Here is a 25,885-nt window from a genome sequence, read left to right on the forward strand (position 1 = left end):
CACTTCACACTGAAGAAGCAACAGAAAAGTTCAGTGCTCAGACAGTTCCTAGCAACACCACCAGACAGTTACCCAGGGGTCGGCAACAGGCAGCCCGCGGTCCAAAACCAGCCCGCGAGTGATTTATTTTGTCCCCCCCAAAGGAGTTTAGTTTTTGGTCCCCCAAAAAATGTTGTACCTGTAAAACCCCTCTGAAAAAAAAAAGAAAAAAAAAAAAAAAAAGTTGGTCACAAAAACAAACCAAAAACTTTAATCACTAGAAATTCTGCAATTTGTTTTCATTATTTAGTCAATCTGTTCACCAAGTATTCCCACAAATAAAAAGAGACACAATTGTTTCTCAATGTAATCAAGGTATGAAATTATTGTTATTTTCAAATACAATCTCGTTTGGTCTTAGTCAATTTGCAGTGTACAAATTATTATAATCATGTTCTGGTCCCTGATCAGTCTGCGGCTGACTTTTTTTTATTTAACTAGGCAAGTCAGTTAAGAACAAACTCTTATTTACAATGATGGCCTAGGAACAGTGGGTTAACTGCCTTGTTCAGGGGCAGAACAGATTTTTACCTTGTCAGCTCGCGAATTCAATCTAGCCACCTTCCGGTTACTAGTCCAATGCTCTAACCACTAGGCTACCTGCCGCCCCAAATCTAGTTGCCAACCCCTGTAGTACACGGTCTGCCAACAACACTTATATTAAATTATCCACAAGTATAAAACTCCAACTTCGTTACCGGAAAAAAGCTTCTTCAAACAAAGCTTGACAGAAAACTGACCCTGCGCCCCTTGACAGGGAAACAATCAACATTGGAAAACTGGAAAATCCACAGTAAATTAAATTGTGAAAACAGTGAAAATCGACACTGAATTCAACAACTCAGTAGTAGTTTATCCTTTGCTCAGCCATGCAGTTCTTCTAGCTTGCTTACCTGTATATATCGGAGGGCGCTCCTCAGGACACTGAGGTTAGAGGTCTTCTTCTCGTCTGCATTGGGGATGTTTTTCTTCAGGGTGTCAAAGCAGTCCTTCAGGTGAGCACGTCTGAGTGTAAGGGATGGAGGTAGAGAGAAGAGCCTTTTAGTTAGAGGAAGAGGCAGGACGAGACGTCATTTCACATATTCAGATTCAAAAGAGAAAAAAATATGCTGCAAACCAAATTACCATTTTGGACTTATAAATAATTCCTAGTAACATAATACACATTGGTAATACACAACAGGTTTCTGTTTCCTGGTAAAACATCTCTGATAAAGGATACAGGCAGGGGTAAGGCAACAACTCCCCTGCTTAGTCCCGTTTTGAGCATTATAACCCTACTACTACAGTACATGGAAGTACTAGCATAATGTTCAAAGCCATTAACAAGTTCAAGATGTAAATTATCGTCTGACAAATGCAATAGATTAGCCATAAGTGAATAAATGGGAGTATAATTTGTTCTTAGAACAGGACAGAGAAGCAAGCAAGCAACTCGGTTGAAAAAAAAAACGTGGGCAATAATAGTGGGCTCCCGAGTTACGCAGCGGTCTAAGGCACTGTATCTCAGCGCAAGAGGCATCACTACAGTCCCCGGTTCGAATCCAGGCTGTATCACATCCGGACGTGATTGGGAGTCCCATAGGGCGGCACACAATTGGCCCAGCGTTGTGCGGGTTTGGCTAGGGTAGGCCGTCATTGTAAATAAGAATGTTCTTAACTGACTTACCTAGTTAAATTAAAAAGTTCAATTATACATATACATATACATATATATATATATATATATATATATATATATATATATATATAAAAAGTGCACACCTAATCTCAACCTTAAACTGCCCTGTGCAAAGAGCTCAACCCTCTTTGTTTATTAAAGGCGACCATGGGAGAGAGATGCACCCACCTGTTTTTCTCAAGCTTGTTATGTACTTCTCTTGTCCCTGCCCTGTAAAAGCACAGATCGGAGCACATTATAAGATTGGGTGTCCAGAATGGGCAAGACGACGAGACTCACAGAACAAGAATCAAAATCAACCAGCAAATATAAAGTACTCCATCATCTGCTACTTTACTTCAACAATATACTGTATAATATGCACATGGAGCTAATTGGATCTTATTATTGCACAATTGTCCAATCAGGACATACCCATTATGAAGTACATAAGCCAAGAATAATTTAGTCCAAGAATCCTTCAGTGCAGCGACTTTTCATGGTTCGTGATTTTTCCGATACTGTTTGTGCCTTACCGCTCAACAAGTGACTGACAATCACAGGCAGTTACAGACAAAGGAAAACTAAAATGCAAATGGAGGAAAAAATCCAAACAAAGTACAAACCATCTCTCCTATAAATAACTAAATGGCCACTTACCCTCCAGGCCTCTTTTTCCCGTCCAGGTCAGGGGGGCTGCCTCGGCCCCCAATAGGGCTGGTCTGGCCTCCACACGGAGTCTGGGGGGGCCCTGGCTGAGGGAGTAAGGAATGCAGCTGGGGGGCTGAGACGATGGAGCCAGGGTAGGGCTGCACCAGCTGGGGAGACTGCTGTTGTTGCTTCTGCAGCAGTTTATGGTTTCCAGAGTGGGGGGAAACAATCTGTGGAAGGTGATTATGGTGGTGATGATTCTGCTTGTGGTTGCCAGATTGAGCCAAAGGCAAGTGGTGGGAGTGGTCTGTCTTCACCTGAGGAGAGAGAGCCAACAGCACACCCTGTCCCTGGTGGCCCTGCCCTGGGGAGTGAGGGTCCCTCCTGGGGGAGGCCAGGTGGGGTGCTGCCCCAGCCTGGGGGGACAAGGTGGTAGAGGAGGGGGTTGGGACAGTGGGGGGCAGACCTGTGTGGTTGAAGGTCATCATGGGGATAGGGATGACAGTCATGGAGGGGGGCGGCAGCGGGGGCGGGACAAAGGCGGGGCAGCGTTCTGAGTCGGGGCAGGACTCTTCTCCTCGGGTCACATGGTTCATCTGGATGGGGGAGGAGTAGGTAGTGACATCATTGCGTTTGTGGTCAGATAGCTGTTCGAGGCGAAGCTTCTCCCGCAGCTCATTCTCCTCTGTGGGGAGAGAAAGACGGCATGGTTAGAGGACAGAGCATGCTAACAGCAAGGTTAGGTACCAGCAGAAACATGTCACAACATTTCTTGCGTCCTCTGACTAATCTCCATCTAGTTACTTTGATAGCCGGGTTCACTCCCAACGAACACTACAAATCAATAAACAAAAAAGATGGGAGGGAAGAAAACTAGAATAGCTGGAAGGAAGCATTCAGCCAGCCATTCACCTAGCTAGCAGTGTTCACAGCTTACATTGCCATTGTATGGTCTGAATTGAAATAGGATACCAGACCTGTAGGCATAGACCTCATCCTGCCTCCTGGAACTCTGCCAGCTTATAAGAGCCGTATAATGCAGCTGCAATGCCTTGCCTGCCAGAACAGTGAAACCAGTTATAAGAATTGACATTATCTTAAACAGAGCTCGTCTTTGAGGGAATCCTGTAGCGCACTATATAGGGAATAGGTGCCAATGTCCTCTACGTTGCGCTTCTTGGTGCTGGCTGGTTGCCTGGCTAAATGACAAACTCAATGATGTTTATTCTTTTAACAAGTTGATTCACACAGGTCTGTAGTAGAGGTCAACCGATTATGATTTTTCAACGCTGATACCGATTAATAGGCCGATTTTTAAAAATGTATTTATTTGTAATAATGACAATTACAACAATACTGAATTAACACTTTTATTTTAAATTAATATAATACATAAATCAAATCACTTTAGCCTCAAATAAATAACAAAACATGTTCAATTTGGTTTAAATATGGCAAAAACAAAGTGGAGAAGTAAAAGTGCAATATGTGCCATGTAAAAAAGCTAACGGTTGAAGTTCCTTGCTCAGAACATGAGAACATATGAAAGCTGGTGGTTCCTTTTAACATGAGTCCTCAATATTCCCAGGTAAGAAGTTTTAGGTTGAGGTTATTATAGGAATTATAGGACCATTTCTTTCTCTCTATACCATTTGTATTTCATATACCTTTGACTATTGGATGTTCTTATAGGCACTTTAGTATTGCCAGTGTAACAGTATAGCTTCCGTCCCTCTCCTCGCTCCTACCTGGTCTCAAACCAGGAACACAACGACAACAGCCACCCTCGAAGCATGTAGAGCAAGGGGAATAACTACTCCAAGTCTCAGAGCGAGTGACGTTTGAAACGCTATTAGCGCGCACCCCGCTAACTAGCTAGCCATTTCACATCGATTACACCAGCCTAATCTCAGGAGTTGATAGGCTTGAAGTCATAAACAGCACAATGCTTGAAGCATTGCGAAGAGCTGCTGGCAAAACGCACTAAAGTGCTGTTTGAATGAATGCTTACAAGCCTGCTGCTGCCTACCACCGCTCAGTCAGACTGCTCTATCAAATCATAGACTTAATTATAACATAAGAACACACAGAAATACGAGCCTTAGGTCATTAATATGGTCAAATACAGAAACTAGCATTTCGAAAATAAAATGCTTATTTTTTCAGTGAAATACGGAACCATTCCGTATTTTATCTAAACGGGTGGCATCCATAAGGCTAAATATTCCTGTTACATTGCACAACCTTCAATATTGTCATAATTACGTAAAATTCTGGCATTTTAGTTTGCAACGAGCCAGGCGGCCCAAACTGTTGCAAATACCCTGACTCTGCGTGCAATGAACGCAAGAGAAGTGACAATTTCCCTAGTTTTATATTGCCTGCTAACATGAATTTCTTTTAACTAAATATTTAGGTTTAAAAATATATACTTCTGTGTATTGATTTTAAGAAAGGCATTGATGTTTATGGTTAGGTACATTCGTGCAACGATTGTGCTTTTGTTAAATCATCCCCCGTTTGGCGAAGTTGGCTGTCTTTGTTAGGAAGAAAGTCTTCACAGTTCGCAACGAGCCAGGCGGCCCAAACTGCTGCATATACCCTGACTCTGTTGCACAGAACACAAGAGAAGTGACACAATTTCCCTAGTTAAAAGAAATTCATGTTAATATTGTCTGCTAACTAAATATGCAGGTTTAAAAATATATATACTTGTGTATTGATTTTAAGAAAGGCGTTGATGTTTATGGTTAGGTACACATTGGTGCAACGACAGTGCTTTTTCACAAATGCGCTTGTTAAATCACCCGTTTGGTGAAGTAGGCTATGATTCAATGATAAATTACAATGATAAGGCACCGCATCGACTATATACAACGCAGAACAAGCTAGATAAACTAGTAATTTTATCAACCATGTGTAGTTAACTAGTGATTATGTTAAGATTGATTGGTTTTTATAAGATACGTTTAATACTAGCTAGCACCTTACCTTGGCTCCTTGCTGCACTCGCATAACAGGTAGTTAGCCTGCCACGCAGTGTCCTCGAGAAGTGCAATGTACTCGGCCATGACCAGTGTCCAAAAATGGCAATTTTTGATTGTTATGAAAACTTGAAATCGGCCCTAATTAAAATCAGCCATTCCGATTAATCGGTCGACCTCTAGTCTGTAGTATGACAGGAGGACTGACTGACAGTGTGTGTGGTAAAATCTGTGCTGCGCTCAGTGTGTGAGACATTTTTCTTTTTTAATTGAAGAGGGAGTGGGGTATATTCCAAGGTCAGTGTGTCCAAGTAAAAGCAGGTTTTATGCCTCTCACCCCATCCCTGTCATACTGGCATAGTTCCAATGTAGAAAGGGATATATTCTGTTGGGATATTACGAGTTTCTGTAATTCCCCAAATTAATATCCTTACTGGAGACCCATATGCAACGACTGTAGTATGTTTAGGCCTACATACTGTAATGAAGAGTTTGTGAAACTTTGAGCTGAAGCAGAATTGTTTTTCTGGGAAACTTCCTTCTGTGATATCTCCACATCTACTGAGAGCCCAGAGAGAAAGAGACAGACTTGTATGTTAGAACAGTTCAGTACTGATGCTCTTAACATTAGGTCCACGTGCAGTCCTTGAGAATGAGCTCACATTGCGTATTCCTTGTTCTTTCAACACAATGTCGTCTCAGAGTGGGGGAGAAAGGAAGACAACCTGGACAAGCCAGAGAGACAAAGGAAAAGAGGGGGTTGAATCTCTGAGATCTAGCAACGACCTTACCTATCTTCATCCAATCAGATTGGAGAATCACCCCCCCCCCCCCCCCAACAGCACATGTTTCAATGTGTAGATACTAGGGGGAAGGGAATGGGGGGGGGTCCAGTTGCTATGGTAACAGTAGTGTTAGAACCCGTCAGACACAAGAGAGCTTTTACAGCCATCCTTTACGTTGATAAGGGGTGGAGCAGAGCCGTGCCAAGTCTGGGCATTACAGCACGTTAGCTACACAATGTTGCCTTCTTCCCTTAGACCACCATATCCAATTGGGTTGTTCTGAGAACTTCTCAGAAGCGTGGGAGATATTGAGGTCATACAATGGATTGGGCCCAAGCTGTGGTAATTTACCTGATTATCAGGAGGGTATAGCTGACTGTAATCAAAAATATTGACAAAAGCAAAAGTCTCAAAGTATAGCATAACAGTGTGTGTCGGTCATAATAACGCTCTCTGCCTGCGCATCTTCCAAAAGAGGCCAAGGCCATAACATACATGGAACATGATTTCGCAGTGAACACAGGCATTGGACATATTTTCTTCATAGCCAGGAACAAGCAACAGCTCTGCTCTCCCCAGCACAGCAGAGGCCAGATCATCAGCGACACTGAAAGCCACCTCAGTCTTAAGAGTCTCAAATAAATAGCAGATCATAGCCACAGAAAGTAGTTTGGGGGTGCTGCGATATTGTTCATTGAGTGTGGGCGGGGGTTGCCCACATGCTCCAGGCGGCTATCAGGCCGCTAATACAAGACTATTAAAAGGCCCACTGCACTACTTTTGTGAATTTTTATCTTATTTTTGATTCCCCCCTTATTAACTTAAGTCGGCCTAGTTCAGGTTAAGTTAGTAAAAAATAAAATGTCCAAGACCAGGGTTGTATTAGTGCACACCCTAGCACTGTCATCAGTGTGAACAACACCATCATTAGTTTTTAACCACCACCTCATGCCTATCCGCTACACTCATTAGCGACAAATTGCAGTCAGAGTTCAAAGTTCAGGAGCCCTGAGAAGTTGCAGTCCATTAAGTGCTCTCCTCCCACATACAAGAACAACCCATAAAACCCCAGGAGTACTAGATTGGTTCAGACAAACCCCAGAAGGATTGGTTCAACCTTGCCCAGTCACACACCCAGAGTAGGATTCAAAAGGTCAAACTGAGTACATCAAATACAAAGCCAGCACTGTCTAATTCCACTCTACAAGTACATGAGAAGAATGGTCCTTTACAAACCCATTCCAGAGATCAACTCCTGCCCAAAGCCAGGAATAAGTCCTCCTTTACATGCATCTGAGAAGGATGGTCCTTTAAAAACCCATTACGTACTTAAACCTCCCTTTAAGTGCAGAGTACAGTGTTGAGGTGTCGAAAGTCCTAAATCAAATAGTATTGGTCGCTTACACATATTTTGCAGATGCTCTCGCGGGTGTAGTGAAATGCTTATGTTCCTAGCTCCAACAGTGCAGTAATACACATAAATATAAGAACAGGCAATGTCAGAGTCCAGAATATAAATATATATGATGGTGTATCGCTATTATTGACAGTATATTAATAGAAAAGATGTATACAGCAGTAGTTATGATGAGCCATGACTAAAATACAGTACAAAAATAAAGTGGGTAAAACTGTGTGTAAACATTAAAGTGACCAGCATTCAATGACTATGTACACAGGTCATTACCCCTCTGTCCTCTCTGCAAATGAATGACAAATCAAGAAACCGACTGGTGAGTAGGTAGCTGTGGATAAGGTAGAGGAAGGGGTTGTTGTTAGTTTAACCATCTGATTACTCATGGGTTGAGAACCAAGAAGTGAAAGCATTGACCTACGATGTGAGAGAAGGACACCCACTCCTTGGTTTCCGGTAAAAAAAAAATCGGAGGCACAGTTGAGGATAGCCTAGTTCTCATGCAATTTATAAACATAATTTTGTAAATCAACATGAGTCAAGTCTGGTATAAGTTTGTTTGTCAACGGCATTAGTTTGTCAATTAAAACACTTTCCAATAACCTTATTTTCTTCAGTAAATTGGTTGACTCGAGACTACCACGAGCTCTTATATAATAACATACACATTCAAAGTACAGGAAAAACAAGATTCAGTGAGAGGAGTTACTTGGTTAATGTATGCTTGACTTACTAAATATCTAGTGAAATTTTGCATCGTTGTTTTTAGCTCTATAGCCTTGATAGAATGGAGTTAAAAACATGTGTAGTTCCACTTATATAACCACAGCACATAGCAGAGGAGTGAGTACAGTCGAGCGGGAGAAACACTGCCCTACTTTCTTCCACACTGACCAGCAGCAGCACTAGAGAAGAGAAGAGGGAGTGGGCCTCCGAGTGTAGGCGCGCCGAGCATGCACGTGGTGAATGGGCCGGCCCCTGTTGCAGATATGGGGCATGATCAATTTGGACACGTCACCAGCAACACGCAAAAAAAATACGTGATTAGCGCGCGAGCCGAAGGTTCCTTTACTAGGAATGTTCTATTTAGCCTACATTTCAGTTTAACTAGTGCCATGTACGAAATCAAAATGTAAAGTTGTTGTCATACAATCATTTTAGGAGTTCAAAAGACCGATCGCCACAGAAACCGAGAGGGAAACCTGAAATCTGTCATATGATCCCCTGCTATGTCAGGTCAAATTATGCTAAACGGATTTAGCGCTCCCGTCGCCACCGCCCTTTCCTGCGAGTTGTTTTCTCGAATGTAAAATAATGAATGAAGGTTACTATTCAACTTTAAAAGAGGTCGCCAAATGTTAAGGTTACAGGGTTTTGCCGAGATATCATATTTGGAAACTGTGTTGCAAATAAACACGATCGTTTCAAGACTTGATAGGAGGCGTTTCGATCATCGTACGTCTTTAATGCAGTAAAATTCATGGCTACATTGTCTGCTGTTACACATCCAAATTATACATTTGTAGTCAACTTCTTAGAACAAGGAGCCACTGAAATAGGCTACCATTAAAAATCACACACAAATCAAATTGCTCAAGACATTTAACTCAGTAAAGCCAACTATATAGTCGAGACAAGGAAGTCTAATCACAACCCCCCAACGCAAACAAAGGCAATACAATCAACTGTGCACGTAATTTTAAATTATAAACCAAAATAATTTATTACGGTTAAAGTCCATTTACATGGAGAGGTAAAATGCACGCAGTCTTCACAGTAGAAAGAACTTAGAAATTTGACACATCTAAATAACGAATTCGTTCGATCCTTTACACTTTGAAAGCCTCTAGAAAACCTATAATTGATTGCAACCTTTACATACCACGTGCTTTCTGTTGTTGCTGGGCTTGCAATTCCAAAAACTTTGCTGCTTCTAAAAGCGTCTCGATGCTCATTTCTTCTCCGTATTGGAAACAAAACGTTACAAGTAAAAATGTTTAGCAAATGTTACAAAATATGCACTTTATTTTTCAGTGTAAGGATCCAGTCTTTCAATCAGCAAAACGGAAGAAAAGGGTAATCGGAGACCCCTCGTAGAAACTCTTCCACATACGTAGAGGAGTTGCAACAAGATGGCGCTGAGAGTAGTAGGTAACAAATCAGGGCCAAAAGCATACCATTTATGACCGCCCACACATGTATTCCCTCCCAGACACCGCAATGACAAAGAAAACAAGAAATGGAGTCTTGGAATCGACTGATCTGCTATTTCTTAGAATGAAAGAAACGAAGCATGAAAATTAAACAAATTGTGAAAGTCGTTCCTCAGTTGAATTTAAACAACTCAGCATGTTGATCCCCAAAGTTGTTTCAACATTGAATTTCATAGTGTTATGATTAACACAAACTACATGTTCTATCATTTATTCCTAATCCACGATTTATCTGTATCCGTTCACGGCAAGACATGTCATTTCCCAATAGCCAATCACCTGGGAGAACAACAAGGTATAGCGCTTGAACACATGGGCAACGTGCAGTAGCCATCATTCGAATATTATGATTCGGTCTCCAGGTCTGTGGCCTCAGCAACCAGCGATTAATTTCCGCCATACATGTATTAGTCATCACAGTTGTGTCTGTTTAAAGTAATGTTGAGGGAAACATGTAATTTATTGATCGTGTTGCAAACTGTGGCCGTGTCAATCGTCATAAATGTTCCATTAGTCATACAAAGGGCGTGGTGGGATAGTCAATTCACAAACAACGTGCTACAGGGCGGGGCGGCTTTAAACGAGAGCAATTCGAACGTTTGTTATATAAAGAGACAGTACGCCTTTCCCGCCACATGGCCGAGCGTCGACGACTTTGGGCTAACTGTCTGGATGTTCGGTGAGTAGTCCATTTTCTCAGTTTAACTATGGGCAGTAATGTTCTTTTACTTTGCCAGCATACCCCTTCAACTTAGATAATTAACAAGTATTATGCTTGCTTGTTTTTTTACTGGCGTGATAGCTATTTAACTGTTTTCAAGACCAAAGTTATCATAAATTCAACAAAAAAGTAACACCACCTCAAGCAACCATTGTGTGTCAAATAGAGACACAAGCCTCTGTTGTAATCAGCACATCGCTGTTCTATGTATCACACTGACACAGCAATACGAGCAGGAAGTCAATATTGCGGCTTTAAAAAAAGGCCACTGTGATAGTGACACAGTTGCACTCAAACAGAGCTGTGAACTCACATATATTGTCACCTTTTACAGATGCACAATTGAGTGCATCCTGTTGGGCTGTATCACTGCCTGGTATGGCAACTGCACCGCCCACAACCGCAGGGCTCTCCAAAGGGTGGTGCGGTCTGCACGACGCATCACCAGGTTAAACTACATGCCCTCCAAGACGCCTATAGCACCCGATGTCACAGGAAGGCCAAAAAGATAATCAATGACCACCCGAGCCACTGCCTGTTCACCCTGCTATCGTCCAGAAGGCGAGGTCAGTACAGGTCCATCAAAGCTGGGACCGAGAGAAGCTGTTTTTCAGTCTCTCAAGGCCATCAGACTGTTAAATAGCCATCACTAGGCTGCTACCTACATACAGACTTGAAATCATTGGCCACTTTAATGGAACACTAGTCACTTTAATGTCTACATATCTTGTGTTACTCATCTCATATGTAGATACTGTATTCTATACAGAAATTGCTCATCCATATATTCTTATAAACTTGGTTCGAGCCCTGAATGCTGATTGGCTGACAGCCATGGTATATCAGACCGTATACCACGGGTTTGACAACTTATTTTTACCGCTCTAATTACATTGGTAACTAGTTTATAATAGCAATAAGGCACCTCAGGGGTTTGTGATATATGGCCAATATACCATGGCTAAGGGCTGTGTCCAGGCAGAACGCGTTGCGCCTAAGAACAGCCCTTAGCCGTGGTATATTGGCCATATACCACACCTACTCGGGCCTTATTGCTTAATTATTCCATTCCTTTACTTAGATGTGTGTATTAGGTATTTGTTTTGAAATTGTTAGATATTGCTGCACTGTGGGAACTATAAACAAGTATTTCACTACACTCGCAATAACAGCTGCTAAACACGTATGTGACCAATAAAATGTGATATTGTATATACACTCACTGTCTTTACAGCTGTACCATTGATTACATCTTGACTAGTTATATCCCTCTCGTATGGCAATTGCACCGGAAGTCCCTAAAAAGGGTGGTGCGGACAGCCCAGCACATCACTGGGGGTGAGCTCCTAGCCATCCAGGACATGCCTGAGAAAGGCCAGAAAAATGGCCAGACTCCAGCCACCCGAGACAGGGACTGTTCTCCATGCTCACGTCCGACAGGCGGTAACGGTGCATCAAGGCTCAGACAAAGATTCCTATCCCCTGGCCATAAGACTTAACTTGCTAACTACTGCTCTCCCCCAGGCTATCCACACTGACTATGCCCATCCACAGGGCTCTACTCACTGACACCATACACTTACAGCCACATTCACACACCACCTCTGCGTCTATAATGATTAGATTTATTACTACCATAACACTGCTGTCAATTGATTATTTATTATTACCAGCGCTGCATTGTTGGGAAAGAGCTCTCAAGGTAAGAATTTCACAGTACTGTTTTACACCAGTTGTATCCTGTGCATGTGGCAAATACACTTTGGGTCCACTGCTGGGCCACTTTCTGGTATTCACCACTAAATCTCTGCTCAGGAAGTGTGTCTGTTCATGTGACAATTGTCTACGGACAATTCCAATGTACAGGCACTCTAGGCACAGGAAAGATTGGATATCCTGCGTTACTAGGAGGTATTGTTTCAGACAAAGTGTGTGTGTGCAAAGACCATTCATTACTAGCTGAACAACTCAATAGCCGTCTAATTTGGCTGGCATCACTTCCTAATTGTGATACTACGACAGGCCACTTATAAAAAGGTGAAGCAAGTGTCTCCCCAGAATGTGTTAAAGCTGTATTTCATCAACAGGCGGAAACAAGTGGATTAGCTGCAGTTTATGGAAACGGCATCCTCAACAAATTTAATGTCTGGAATAAACCACCTGTGTGTAAAACACTAACTGAACATGGAAATAGACAAATGACATATTACTAAAACACATTTCTAAATGTAATTTATCAAACTTGAATTACCTAAAATAGTCACTGCTCATTATAACCTTGACAAGGAGACTAGGTGAAACTAATGAACCAGCAAAGAACATTTCACTACCTGCTACAAACGGGTCACAAATAGAATACAGGACAACTGGTAAGTTACGTTCCCGTCTACCATTTTTTGCTTAATGAACATGACCCAGTACTACAGGTTAACTATGTTCCATTATGTCCCCAGTGGCTTGGCCACCACTCTAAACAGAGTGTTCTTCAGGTAGGTACACAGTTGGTTCATCAGGTCCTTGTTTTGGCCTTCTACCCAGTGGATCTCCACGGCAACATCCTGCTCCTCAGCCTTCACGTTCACCAAGCACTTAAACAGGAAGTGTTGCACAGCGCCAGGGCTCTGTGGCTGCATCACTTCCTGTCCAGTGGCATTGACTTCCTGTTCCTGTGTTTCGATAGGTACTTCCTCTGGTGTGATTATGGCTTCCTGTTTCTGTGTTGTGGTGGGTAGTGCTGTCTGTGCCAGTGTGGTATTGGGTGTTATAGAGGTAGGAGAAGACTCCATGATGACATCCTCCTCTGTCCCACTGTTCTTGACTGGGACACAGCTGGTTTCCTCCTCCTGGCTTAGAACTTCCTGTCCGCTGGCCCCCTGAGAGTTGGCCCGGTTGGTCCCTGACTGTGGAACACTGCCTGGCCCTTGTGCTGCCATGGGAGTGTGTGAATCTGAGTGTGAGCTATCCGGAATGTGTGTAGAGGAGTGGTGCTGGGCTGTGACTGAGGAAGGGGTGGTGGAAATACCCCCGGGGGGCGCTCTGGGCAGCTCTCTGAGGTGTCGGCCCTGCTCTCTGCGTCTCTGTCTCCCGTTGATCCAGGTGTTCTCCACAACAGTCAGGAACAGACTCCGCTCCTTCCTCCCACATGGGACACGCTTGTACAGCACCTGTAGAACATAATGACAGTTGTGTATTTTATCTAGGATTTGTATACCTCTGTTGGAAAAACTGGGTTAGGGTGTATGTTTGCAGTAAGGCATGTCAATGAATGAGGTGTGTACATGTAAATGCTTAAGGAGTTGTGTGTGGTGCGGTATGTGTTCCTTACAGTACAAGTGTGTGTGTTGGAGTGTTCTTGTGATTGCTGTCAGTTTTTTTGCATAGAAAAGTATATGTGCATTCAGAATGTATTCAGACCGACTTTTTCCCACTTTGTTACGTTAGCCTTATTATAAAAAATATTCGCAATAACCCATAATGACACAGCAAGAACAGGCTAAGAATTTTCTGCACATTTCAAAAATAAAATAAAAATTGAAATCACATTTACATAAGTATTCAGACCCTTTACTCAGTGCTTTGTTGAAGCACCTTTGGCAACGATTACAGTCTTGGGTATGACGCTACAAGCTTGGCAAACCTGTATTTGGGGAGTTTCTCCCATTCTTCTCTGCAGATCCTCAAGCTCTGTCAGGTTCGATGGGGAGCGTCACTGCACAGCTATTTTCAGGTCTGCTCCCCGGCTATTTTCAGGTCTCTCCAGAGATGTTCGATCAGGTTCAAGTCCGAGCTCTGGCTGGGCCACTCAGACATTCAGAGACTTGTCCTGAAGCCACTCCTGCATTGTCTTGGCAGTGTGCTTAGGGTCGGTCGTTCTCCTGTTGGAAGGTGAACCTTCACCCCAGTCTGAGGTCCTGAGCGCTCTGGAGCAGGTTTTCAGCGAGGATCTCTACTTTGCTCCGTTCATCTTTGACTTGATCCTGACTAGTCTTCCAGTCCCTGCCGCTGAAAAACATCCCCACAGCATGATGCTGCACTGTAGGGATGGTGCCATGTTTCCTCCAGGCCAGAGTTCAAGCTTGGTTTCCTCAGTCCAGAATTTTGTTTCTCGTGGTCTGAGTTTTTTTAGGTGACTTTTGGCAAACTCCAAGAGGGCATTCATGTGCCTTTTTACTGAGGAGTGGCTTTCCATCTGGCCACTCTACCATAAAGGCCTGATTGGTGGAGTGCTGCAGAGATGAGTGTCCTTCTGGAAGATTCTCCCATCTCCACAGAGGAACTCTGTAGCTCTACCAAAGCGGCCAGCTCTACGAAGAGCCTCAGTTCCAAAAATGTTCCATTTAAGAATGGGACCTTCAATGCTGCAGACATTTTTTGTACCCTTCCCCAGATCTTTGCCTCGATACAATCCTGTCTCGGAGATCTACGGACAATTCCTTCGACCTCTGGGCTTGGTTTTTGCTCTGACATGCACTGTCAACTGTGGGACCTTTATTTGGACAGGTGTGCCTTTACAAATCATGTCCAATCAATTGTATTTACCACAGGTGGACTCCAATCAAGTTGTAGAAACATCAAGGATTATCAATGGAAACAGGATGTACCAGAGCTCAATTTCAAGACTCATAGCAAAGGGTCTGAATACTTATGTAAATAAGTAGAAGTTATTTTTTATAAAATTGGTAACATTTCAGAACCTGTTATTGCTTTCATTATTGGGTGTTGTGTGTAGATTGAGGAAAACATTTAATCCATTTTAGAACAAGGCTGTTAAAGTAACAATGGAAAAAGTCAAGGGGTCTGAATACTTTCCGGTGTGTAGAAAGTATGTAGAAAAGATAATGGACCTATTTTTTGTATAATATCAAATCACCAAAAGAAGAGGTACTGTCTGGGAGAATCTATAATTCAAATAATGATGCATTCAGGAGTATTTTGGGCTCACATTGATTTCCTTATGTTAGAGCATAACAACTAGTGCTCAATTTCATACATTGGTTTTTAAAACAACAAATTGACCAATGTCTGTTCAACTATTTGAATTCCATTTTTTTCCCTAAGAGCTCAATGAGCACATTGCACACTTTCCCCTGAGATAAATCACCGAATCGCCAAATTGTGCGATGTAGGGAGCTGTAGTTTCCAGCAGGCCAATATTCTATATAGTTTACCGCAGAAAACATAACTACAATGACCATAATCCATTGCACATCTACTTGTGCGGTCTGTGTTTCTGTGTTTCTTTTACGGCTGCTACATTAGGTTAGTGTGGGGCAGACACAGCGAGAGAGAAGAATGCGCGATCATGAGGAATAGAGAGCAGTTGCTTCACAAGGTATCTCTACCGGAAAATAGATCTAAGTGACTGATAGTTGGTGTTCAGGAGTCAAAAGTATGCCTGATTTACGTTTCAAGTACTACTAAAATATTAATTTTGAAATATTGAATAAAGTAATCAAAAAACAATACAAAGCCTATAGAAACTACTCCACTAACTAACCAAATGTGAAAAAAAAGTTCAAGTGAGATTGAAATAGATTTAATAGCAATTTGTCAGAGTATTGTGTAGATCAAAGTGGAAAAAAAGTTGCATAAGTATTCACCCCCTTTTGTTTAGGCAAGCCTAAATTAGTTCAGAAGTAAAACTTTGGCTTAACAAATCATAAGTTATATGGACTCTCACTCTGAAGAGTACTTTTTTTAATGACTACCCCTTCCTGTCCCCCATACATACATTAATTATGTTTTCTGTAAGGTCTGTCAAGTACTGAATTTCAAGCACCAACTAAACTACAAAGACCAGGGAGCTTTTCCAAAGCCTCATAGGCCAGTGATTGAATATCACTAAGCATGGTCATGTTAATAATTAGGCTGTGGATGATGTATTAAACCTCCCAAACACAAAGATGGTTGTCCTTCTGAACTGAGCTGCAGGACAGGAAGGAAACTGCTTAGGGATGTCACCAGGAGCCCATTGGTCATTTTAAAACGACTACAGAGTTCAATGGCTGTGACAGGAGAAAACGGAGGATGGATCAACATTGTAGTGACTCCACAATAATGAGCTAAATGACAGCGTGAACATACAGTATTGTGTACAAAAGACACTAAAGTAATACTGCAAAAAAAACAGCAAAGCAATACACTTAGGCCTAAATTCAAAGCCTTATGTTTGGGGAAAATTCAACAACAATGAGTATAATCGTACAGACCTCAAAGCCCAAATCGCTCAGCATTAAACTCAGCATAAGCCATGGCAAAATATTCTCTCAGCTCCATGGCAGTGTGTAGATTGGAGGAAATTAGCTTTAAAAACAGCAAACTTTGCTCTCCCCTGCCAAGGTGTGTGCCTTTAAAATGTTCTTGCCCGCAGGCCTGCAACGAATTCAGCTGCACAGACAGGCCGGCCACACCCACCACCTAAGCCCCCTTTTGACCCAGAAAAAAACCTGTATGTGCTTACCTTTAGGTCACTGAGTGTCTTCTCCAGCCAGGCAGTGATGGTCTCTACAGGCCTGGTGTTGGAGGGACAGCCTATAGAGGAGGCCTGGGACTGCAGCTCCTTCACTGTGGGCTGAAGCAGCATGAAGGTCAGTGGCTTACGAGACTTCTCCAGCTTCCTCTTCTTACTGGGTGGAGACTGATGGAGAGAGAAATAAAATATCAATTTACAGATTGTGGGGTTTACGGAAAGAGGTAATTAAACTTCTGGTGAAGATGTAGTCATACTTCAAAGTAGGTAAAACACTTATTTGGAAAAAGTGAATCCATCTTAAACCTGCCCAGATGAAAAAGGGTGATTCATGATGACAGTGTGGAAGACTGCTGGTAAATGCACAATATACAGTGCATTCGGGAAGTAGTCGAACCCATTGACTTTTTCTATATTTTGTTACCTTATTCTAAAATGGATTTAATATAACAATTTCCTCAGCATTCTACACACAATACCCCATAATGACAAAGCGAAAACAGGTTTGTGGACATTTTTCCATATTTATTTAAAACAAAAACACATACCTTATTTACAGAGTATTGAAAGTCCCCAAGAACACAGTGGCTTCCATCATTCTTAAATGGAAGAAATTTCGAACCCCCAGGACTCTTCCTAGAGCTGGTCACCCGCCAAACTGAGCAATCGGGGGAGAAGGGCCTTGGTCAGGGAGGTGACCAAGAACCCGATGGTCACGCTGACAGAGCTCCAGAGTTCCTCTGTGGAGATGGGAGAACCTTCAAGAAGAACAACCATCTCTGCAGCACTCCACCAACCAGGCCTTTATGGTAGAGTGGCCAGACAGAAGCCACTCCTCAGTAAATGGCACGACAGCCCGCTTGGAGTTTGCCAAAAGGGACTTAAAGGAATCTGACCATGAAAAACAAGATTCTCTGGTCTGAGGAAACCAAGATTGAACTCCTTGGCTTAATGCCAAGTGTCACATCTGGAGGAAACCTGGCACCTTCCCTACGGTGAAGCATGGTGCTGGCAACAACATGCTGTGGGGATGTTTTTCAGTGGCAGGGACTGGGTGACTAGTCAGGATCAAGGGAAAGATGAACAAAGCAAAATACAGAGATCCTTGATTAAAAACCTGCTCCAGAGTGCCCAGGACCTCAGACTGGGGCTAAGGTTGTTAGCCCCTTCTGTTGCTGTGTTAGCTGACTAGCTGCTGTTATCTCACCTGTTGTTTTAGCTAGCTCTCCCAATCATGACCTGCAATCACTTTATGCATTATTGTATGTCTCTCTCAAATATCAATATGCCTTGCATACTGTTGTTCAGGCTAGTTATCATTGTTTTGGTTTGCAATGGACCCCGTAGTTCCACTCTCCGTACCTCTGATACCTCCTTTGTCCCACCCCCCACACATGCGGTGACCTCACCCATTGAGACCAGCATGTCCAGAGATACAACCTCTCTTATCATCACCCAGTGCCTGGGCTTGCCTCCGCTGTACCCGTGTCCCACCATACCCTGGTCTGCACATTATGCCCAGAATCTATTCTACCACGCCCATAAATCTGCTCCTTTTATTCCTTGTCCCCAACGCTCTAGGCGACCAGTTTTGATAGCCTTTAGCCGCACCCTCATCCTACTACTCCTCTGTTCCTCGGGTGATGTGGAGGTAAACCCAGGCCCTGCATGTCCCCAGTCACCCTCATTTGTTGACTTCTGTGATCGAAAAAGCCTTGGCCTCATGCATGTCAACATCAGAAGCCTCCTCCCTAAGTTTGCCTTACTCACCGCTTTAGCACACTCTGCCAACCCTGATGTCCTTGCCGTGTCTGAATCCTGGCTTAGGAAGGCCACCAAAAACTCTTGAGATTTCCATACCCAACTATAACACTTTCCGTCAAGATAGAACTGCCAAAGGGGGAGGAGTTAGCCTGCAAAGTTCTGTCATACTTTCCAAGTCTATGCCCAAACAGTTCGAACTTCTAATTAAAAAAATTAATCTCTCCAGAAATAAGTCTCTCACTGTTGCCGCCTGCTACCGACCCCCCTCAGCTTCCAGCTGTGCCCTGGACACCATCTGTGAATTGATCGCTCCCCATCTAGCTTCAGAGTTTGTTCTGTTAGGTGACCTAAACTGGGATATGCTTAACACCCCGGCAGTCCTACAATCTAAGCTTGATGCCCTCAATCTCACACAAATCATCAAGGAACCCACCAGGTACAACCCTAAATCCGTAAACATGGGCACCCTAATAGACATTATCCTGACCAACTTGCCCTCCAAATACACCTCTGCTGTCTTCAATCAAGATCTCAGCGATCACTGCCTCATTGCCTGTATCCGCGGTCAAACGACCACCCCTCATCACTGTCAAACGCTCCCTAAAACACTTCTGCGAGCAGGCCTTTCTAATCGACCTGGCCCGGGTACCCTGGAAGGAGGTAGTAGGACGTAGACGGCGGACGTAAAGGTAATGGCGGACTGAACGAAGTTATGTAGAGCACCTCAAGATAAAACATAATATTCGAAATATCTGCTAAATTAGACTAAAATATTAGCACTAAATAATCTGGTGGGTGATAACCTTCAATCTGGATAATAACACAAAACAAATCCTAAGACTAGAGACATTTATCGACAAATATTACGAAAACAAGCAACACCCAAACATGACGGAGAATAAGACAGGGGAACCGAATCAAAAACGAAAACGTGACTCCTCAACCGACACGGATGATCTAATATTCTCAACACCAGCAATGGTAAAGGTCGAAACCGATCTGTTAAAATCAATAAATGACAAACTGGGTATACTTGAATTAGTTAGTAAAGATATAAAAGACTTGAAGGCAAGCCTAGAGATGAGTGATGAAAAAGCTGCGACATTGGAGAAGGAAACACACGCGCTAAAAGTGACGGTCAATAAGATTGAAACCGAAATGAATGAATTTAAAAAGGAGAACAACGTTCTGAAAGAATGCTTACTGGACATACAAACTAGATCCATGAGAGAGAATTTGGTACTTACAGGTATCCAAGAGAAAGAAGGAGAGGTTCCTGAATCTGTAGTTAGAGAGTTCCTTTTTGCAGCGCTTCAGATTCCACGCGAAGTTATCGATAAGATCCAACTTGAACGTGTACACCGCCTCGGACAGAGGTACGAACGCCCAATCGTTGCCAAATTTGCTTCATTTAAAGATAAAATAATGGTTAAAAGCCTGGGTAAAAGACTTGCTGGGACCAAAATTGGCATGAATGATCAGTTTCCGAAAGAAATTGCAGAACGGCGCAAAGTTCTGTATCCGATTTTCAAAGAAAATAGATTAAAAGCGAAACGAGTATCTCTCGTCGTGGATAAACTATATATTGATAACCAGTTGTTCAGAGACACAACGATTACTCCATGGTTATTTTAAAAATTACAAAGTTCTCAGATGAGGAAAATAAACACAATTCAAGCCCGGTTACTGATTGTAACAATACAAAATATAGCTTTTCTATAAATCTTCACATAACTAATTGAACACAAGCACTATTTCTACATAGTGAAGATAAAAACTAAGTAAACAGAAGGCACAGTATGTGTGGATGGAGTGGTGTGTGTTTATTTTTATTTGTTATGTTTGGAAAGTTGAGTGAGTGAGTAATGAAATAGTTGCATATCCCAGAGCCAGTGTATTGCTGTGGGCCGGGTATGAGAGGGCTTTCAATGTTGTTCAAATGATGGATATACTTTTATAATGAATTATACGTCTTATTTATTTATTGTCCTATCATGGGGAACTACATTTTTAAAATAAATTATATCTAATTATTTATTATCCTATTTTAATGGTACGGTCCATGGCCCTATACCCTAGACACCCACATGAATGGGCCAGATACTAAGGAGAAGTCCCTAACTGTTTTATGTGCATGCTGTAAACGGTCTGTATGCAGCCAAAATGAGGACAGGGACCATGAGCAGCACTGCCCCCTCAAGATTCTGAGCCTGCTTGGCAGGGTTGGTCCTGCAAAGCCAAAGCCCCCTAAAGGGAGAGCATAATAAACAAGGAAATTCTCAAAGCTGCTAATGAGAACCTTGACGACCTTGTACCTAGCCAGTGGGGATTCCGGTGGGGTGCCCCCACCCAGGCAGTGGCAGTGCTGGCAACACTAGCTGCAGTAACCCATGGGGAGGGGGTCACACTCGGACATTCAGAGAGGGGGTATATTATTGTGGCCCTGGTGGCACGAAACCAATCGGACTGCATGGAGATGCTTGGGAACATGGTCAAAATGGATGACCGTATTGTGGGTGCTTCAGGAAGAAGGTGTACATTTGACCTCCATCATCTAGGATGTGACAATGGTAAATAAATCTCTACATTTATGCTCATTTTTTGCGCGGTCTTGCAGGCCTTCTCATGCAACTGCAAGTACATTTGTAAATCATGACCCATCTTGAGTTGGGCTCTGGGATGGTGCAATTGTTGAGAGGGTGAGCTTATGGTTGTGTGGGGGTAAGGGCTGAATGTGTGTGGGTGTATGTGTGTATCCCACAACTGTTGCGAAGGAAGAAGTAAAAGATGTTAGGGACTATAGAGGATGATTCACAGCAATATGTAATAAAAATCGAGGTGAGGGCGATGGAAATGCATTTGGCAATGGATCTGCTTCGGTTCGGTGGATGGTGCTGTGTGCACTTTTCGAAGGATAGATCCAAGTCGGTCCGGGGCTGTGCGATGCCGGGGGTCGGGGGTGGTCTGCCGGGCATTGGGATGACAACCCAACTCGAGATGGGGGCTTTTGGCGGGTGGAATAGTGGGGACCAATTGGAGGTTTGCTTAGTGGAGATGCAAATGTCATGGTACAACTATATAGACACTCAATCATTATGTTACTTTTTAATAGGACGTTTACAAACATATTTTGATAAAAATAATTGAAAGGTGTGTCTCATTATGGTAAGTGGTGAAATAAGTATAGCCAGTTACAATTGTAATGGCTTAGCAGATAATAAGAAAAGACGATCAGTATTTACCTGGCTAAAAGAGAAGGATTATAATATCTACTGTTTACAGGAAACCCATTCGACAGTTTTAGATGAAGTTTTGTGGAAAAAGAACTGGGGGGGCAAAATATATTTCTCCCATGGGCAAAGAAATTCAAAAGGGGTGATGCTTTTAATTAATAATAACTTTGATCCAAATGTGCAACTTGTCCAAACAGATCCTCAAGGTAGATGGATTATTTTAAATATGTTATTGGACAATAAACATAAATGGCTTATTAACCTATACGGTCCGAATAATGATGATCCAAGCTTCTTTGACAATATATATAAGAATGTATCAACTCTACAAGCAACACTAGACTCTATTATTATAGTGGGAGATTTTAATACGGTCTTAAATACCTCTATGGACCGGAAAGGAAATCACACTACAAACTATCACCCTCAGGCACTTAAGGAAATCAGGAATGTCATGGATGTATTGGAATTAGTGGATATATGGAGACTTAAATACCCTGACCTAGTGAGATATACATGGCGGAGGCTTAATCAAGCTAGTCGCCTTGACTACTTTCTTATATCATTCTCTCTGGCACCAAAAGTTAAAAAGTGTTTGATAGGGGACAGAATGCGGTCGGACCATCACATAATTGGCATATATATTACTCTTACAGAATTTCCACGTGGGCGAGGATATTGGAAATTTAATCAAAGCCTACTAGATGATAAATTGTTTAGAACTAGGACAGAAGAATTTATAACTGACTTTTTTAGACATAACATAGGTACAGCAGATCCCCATATTGTATGGGACACTTTTAAGTGTGCCTTTAGAGGCCATGCAATTCAGTACTCATCTATAAAACAAAAGCAATTTCGATCAAAAGAGTCTATATTAACAAAGGAAATTGAAGGACTAACAGTACAGTTAGATAACAATAAAAACGGTACCATAGAGGCACAGAATAAGTTAGAGGAAAAACAAAAAGAAATGGAGGAACTTATTCAAGAAAGATCCAGTGTAATATATTACAAAAATAAAGCGAACTGGATGGAATATGGGGAAAAATGCACCAAATTCTTTTTCAATCGTCAATATAGAAATGCTACCAAAAAAAACGTATTAACTTGTTACAAATGATGGAGTCACGCATGATTCACCAAATGATATTTTGAAAGAGGAAGTAAAGTACTTTAAGAATATATTTTCGTTTCAGGCTCCTCCATCTCCACTAACTGAAACTAATTGTATGGATTTTTTCCCTAATAATAATGTAAAATTAACATCTGTACAGAAAGACTCATGTGAAGGCCTAATTACAGAGGAGGAACTACTTGATGCAATTGGGGCCTTTAAGGATGGGAAAACTCCAGGACTGGATGGCATACCAGTGGAAGTATACAATTTTTTTTTATATATACTCAAAGGACCATTATTAGCTTGTTTTAACCACTCCTATATAAATGATAGATTATCAGACACGCAACAAGAAGGTGTGATATCATTATTACTGAAACAGGACCCAAGTGGTATATATAAAGATCCAGTCCATTTAAAAAATTGGAGACCTCTTACACTTCAGTGTTGTGATGCAAAAATCCTAGCAAAATGCTTGGCGCATAGAATAAAAAAAGTTTTGTCAGATATTATTCATCCTAATCAGACAGGTTTTTTACATGGACGATACATTGGAGATAATATAAGGCAAGTACTGGAAACAATGGAACACTATGAAATATCGGGGACACCAGGCCTGGTTTTCATAGCTGATTTTGAAAAGGCTTTTGATAAAGTACGACTGGAGTTTATATATAAATGCCTAGAATATTTCAATTTTGGGGAATCTCTTATAAAATGGGTAAAAATTATGTATAGTAACCCTAGGTGTAAAATAGTAAATAGTGGCTACATCTCAAAGTTTTAAACTATCTAGAGGAGTAAAACAAGGTTGTCCACTATCGGCATATCTATTTATTATTGCCATCGAAATGTTAGCTGTTAAAATTAGATCAAACATTAATATTAAGGGATTAGAAATCCAGGGCCTAAAAACTAAGGTGTCATTGTACGCTGATGATTCATGTTTTCTTTTAAAACCACAACTAGAAACTCTCCACGGCCTCTTAGAGGATCTAGATACATTTGCTATACTCTCTGGATTAAAACCAAATTATGATAAATGTACCATATTACGTATTGGATCACTAAAAAATACACATTTTACATTGCCATGTAGTTTACCAATTAAATGGTCTGACGGTGATGTGGACATACTCGGTATACAAATCCCAAAAGAAAGAAATGATCTCACTCCAATAAATTTTTATAGAAAGTTAGCAAAAATAGATAAGATCTTGCTACCATGGAAAGGAAAATACCTGTCTATTTGTGGGAAAATCACCCTGATTAACTCTTTAATCATATCACAGTTTACCTATTTGCTTATGGTTTTGCCTACACCTAGTGACCTGCTTTTTAAATTATATGAACAAAAAATATTCAATTTTATTTGGAACGGCAAGCCAGATAAAATTAAAAGGGCCTATTTATATAACGAATATGAATTCGGAGGGCAGAAATTATTAAATATTAAAGCATTAGACCTCTCACTAAAGGCATCAGTCATACAAAAGTTATACTTAAATCCAAACTGGTTCTCTAGTAGATTGGTACGAATGTCTCATCCTATGTTCAAGAAGGGCCTTTTTCCCTTTATTCAGATTACACCTGCTCACTTTCGGTTGCTTGAAAAGGAAATAATTTCCAAAATATCTTTATTTTTTAAACAAGCCTTAGAAAGTTGGTTGCAATTTCAGTTTAATCCACCTGAAAGGACGGAACAAATAGTACAACAAATCTTGTGGTTAAATTCAAATATAGTAATTGATAAAAAAAACTGTATTTATCGAAGAAATGTTTAAAAAAGGTATAGTTTTTGTGAATGATATCATAAATAGGACTGGTGGAGTAATGTCACACATGCAGCTAACACAGACATATGGAAATGTCTGCTCTACCCAAAATTACAACCAATTAATTGCGGCATTACCACAAAAATGGAAGAGGCAGGTGGAAGGGGATAAAAGTAAGGAACTTGTATGTCGGCCTTATATTAAAGAACATAAATGGTTAAAGAAAAGTGTGATAAATAAAAACATATACCAATTTCATTTAAGGACCAAAAAACTTACAGCTGTGCCATATAAATTGCAAAATAGTTGGGAAGAGATTTTCGATGTACCCATTCCATGGCACATGGTTTATGAATTGATACGCAAAACAACGCCGGATTCAAAACTTCGAATTTTTCAATTTAAATTACTGTACAAAATTCTTGCAACTAATAGAATGTTATATATATGGGGGATACAATCTTCCCAGCTCTGTAGATTCTGCTGTGAGGAGGCAGAGTCATTAGACCATTTATTTTGGTATTGTCCGCATGTAGCTCGTTTTTGGTCACAGGTCCAGGAATGGTTGAAGAATTGCAACATTTGCGTAGAACTAACGCTACAGATAGCAATACTGGGGGATTTGAAAAGCCATAGTCAATCAATCAATAATATAATTATTTTAGCAATTTTTTTTATTTTTAATTTACAATCCGTGGAAGCTATGAGAATAGGAAGATTCAAATCTTTTGTGAAGCATCACAGCACAGTTGAAAAATATATGGCAAATAAAAATCCGAAATGGATGATGTTGGAAGATAGATGGGAAAGGTTGAGTGGAGCTGAAGGGTGGGACTAATAACAAGATAAACAATGTAGGGCATACGGGATCTGTGAAATGTGTATAGGTGCGGAGCTATTGTGAAATAGCACAGTTACAAGTGGAAATCAAACTGGATGGACAACAGAAATAGAGGAAGGACTAAGAACAAACAAGAGAGAACTATTATAAAGTAGACTGTGTCTGTAAAATGTGTATAAGATGTATAAATTGAAGGTAAAAACAGAAATGTTTATC

The 25,885-nt window shown here is 41.5% G+C and overlaps 2 protein-coding genes and 1 long non-coding RNA gene across 6 annotated transcripts in view; 1 reads left to right on the forward strand and 2 right to left on the reverse strand.

The window, feature by feature from the left end:
• The window catches only part of LOC129832048 (max-binding protein MNT-like), a 28,946-nt gene extending 18,901 nt beyond the window's left edge, over nt 1-10,045 (reverse strand). Inside the window, exons 1-4 of one of the 2 annotated variants that reach the window (XM_055895775.1) lie at nt 9,416-10,045; nt 2,360-3,035; nt 1,889-1,930; nt 933-1,044 (exon numbers count right to left, since the gene is read on the reverse strand). In XM_055895775.1, coding sequence (XP_055751750.1) covers nt 933-1,044; nt 1,889-1,930; nt 2,360-3,035; nt 9,416-9,488 — 903 coding nt within the window. In that variant the 5' untranslated portion in view covers nt 9,489-10,045. The remainder of the gene's footprint in view (nt 1-932; nt 1,045-1,888; nt 1,931-2,359; nt 3,036-9,415) is intronic. The other variant, XM_055895776.1, reaches the window with a different exon arrangement.
• Nucleotides 10,046-10,338: 293 nt separating this feature from the next.
• On the forward strand, nt 10,339-11,679 carry LOC129832053 (uncharacterized). The gene is made up of 2 exons (XR_008755862.1): nt 10,339-10,425; nt 10,802-11,679. It is a non-coding gene; the product is annotated as an uncharacterized LOC129832053 (long non-coding RNA).
• Nucleotides 11,680-12,565: 886 nt separating this feature from the next.
• Nucleotides 12,566-25,885, reverse strand: part of mettl16 (methyltransferase 16, N6-methyladenosine) — a 36,748-nt gene continuing 23,428 nt past the window's right edge. For all 3 annotated transcript variants that reach the window (XM_055895778.1, XM_055895777.1, XM_055895779.1), the window contains 2 exons: nt 16,928-17,104; nt 12,566-13,631 (listed from right to left, as the gene is read on the reverse strand). In XM_055895778.1, coding sequence (XP_055751753.1) covers nt 12,909-13,631; nt 16,928-17,104 — 900 coding nt within the window. In that variant the 3' untranslated portion in view covers nt 12,566-12,908. The remainder of the gene's footprint in view (nt 13,632-16,927; nt 17,105-25,885) is intronic.

This window comes from Salvelinus fontinalis, chromosome 33 (genome assembly GCF_029448725.1).
Source record: "Salvelinus fontinalis isolate EN_2023a chromosome 33, ASM2944872v1, whole genome shotgun sequence".
Classification (NCBI taxonomy): domain Eukaryota; kingdom Metazoa; phylum Chordata; class Actinopteri; order Salmoniformes; family Salmonidae; genus Salvelinus; species Salvelinus fontinalis.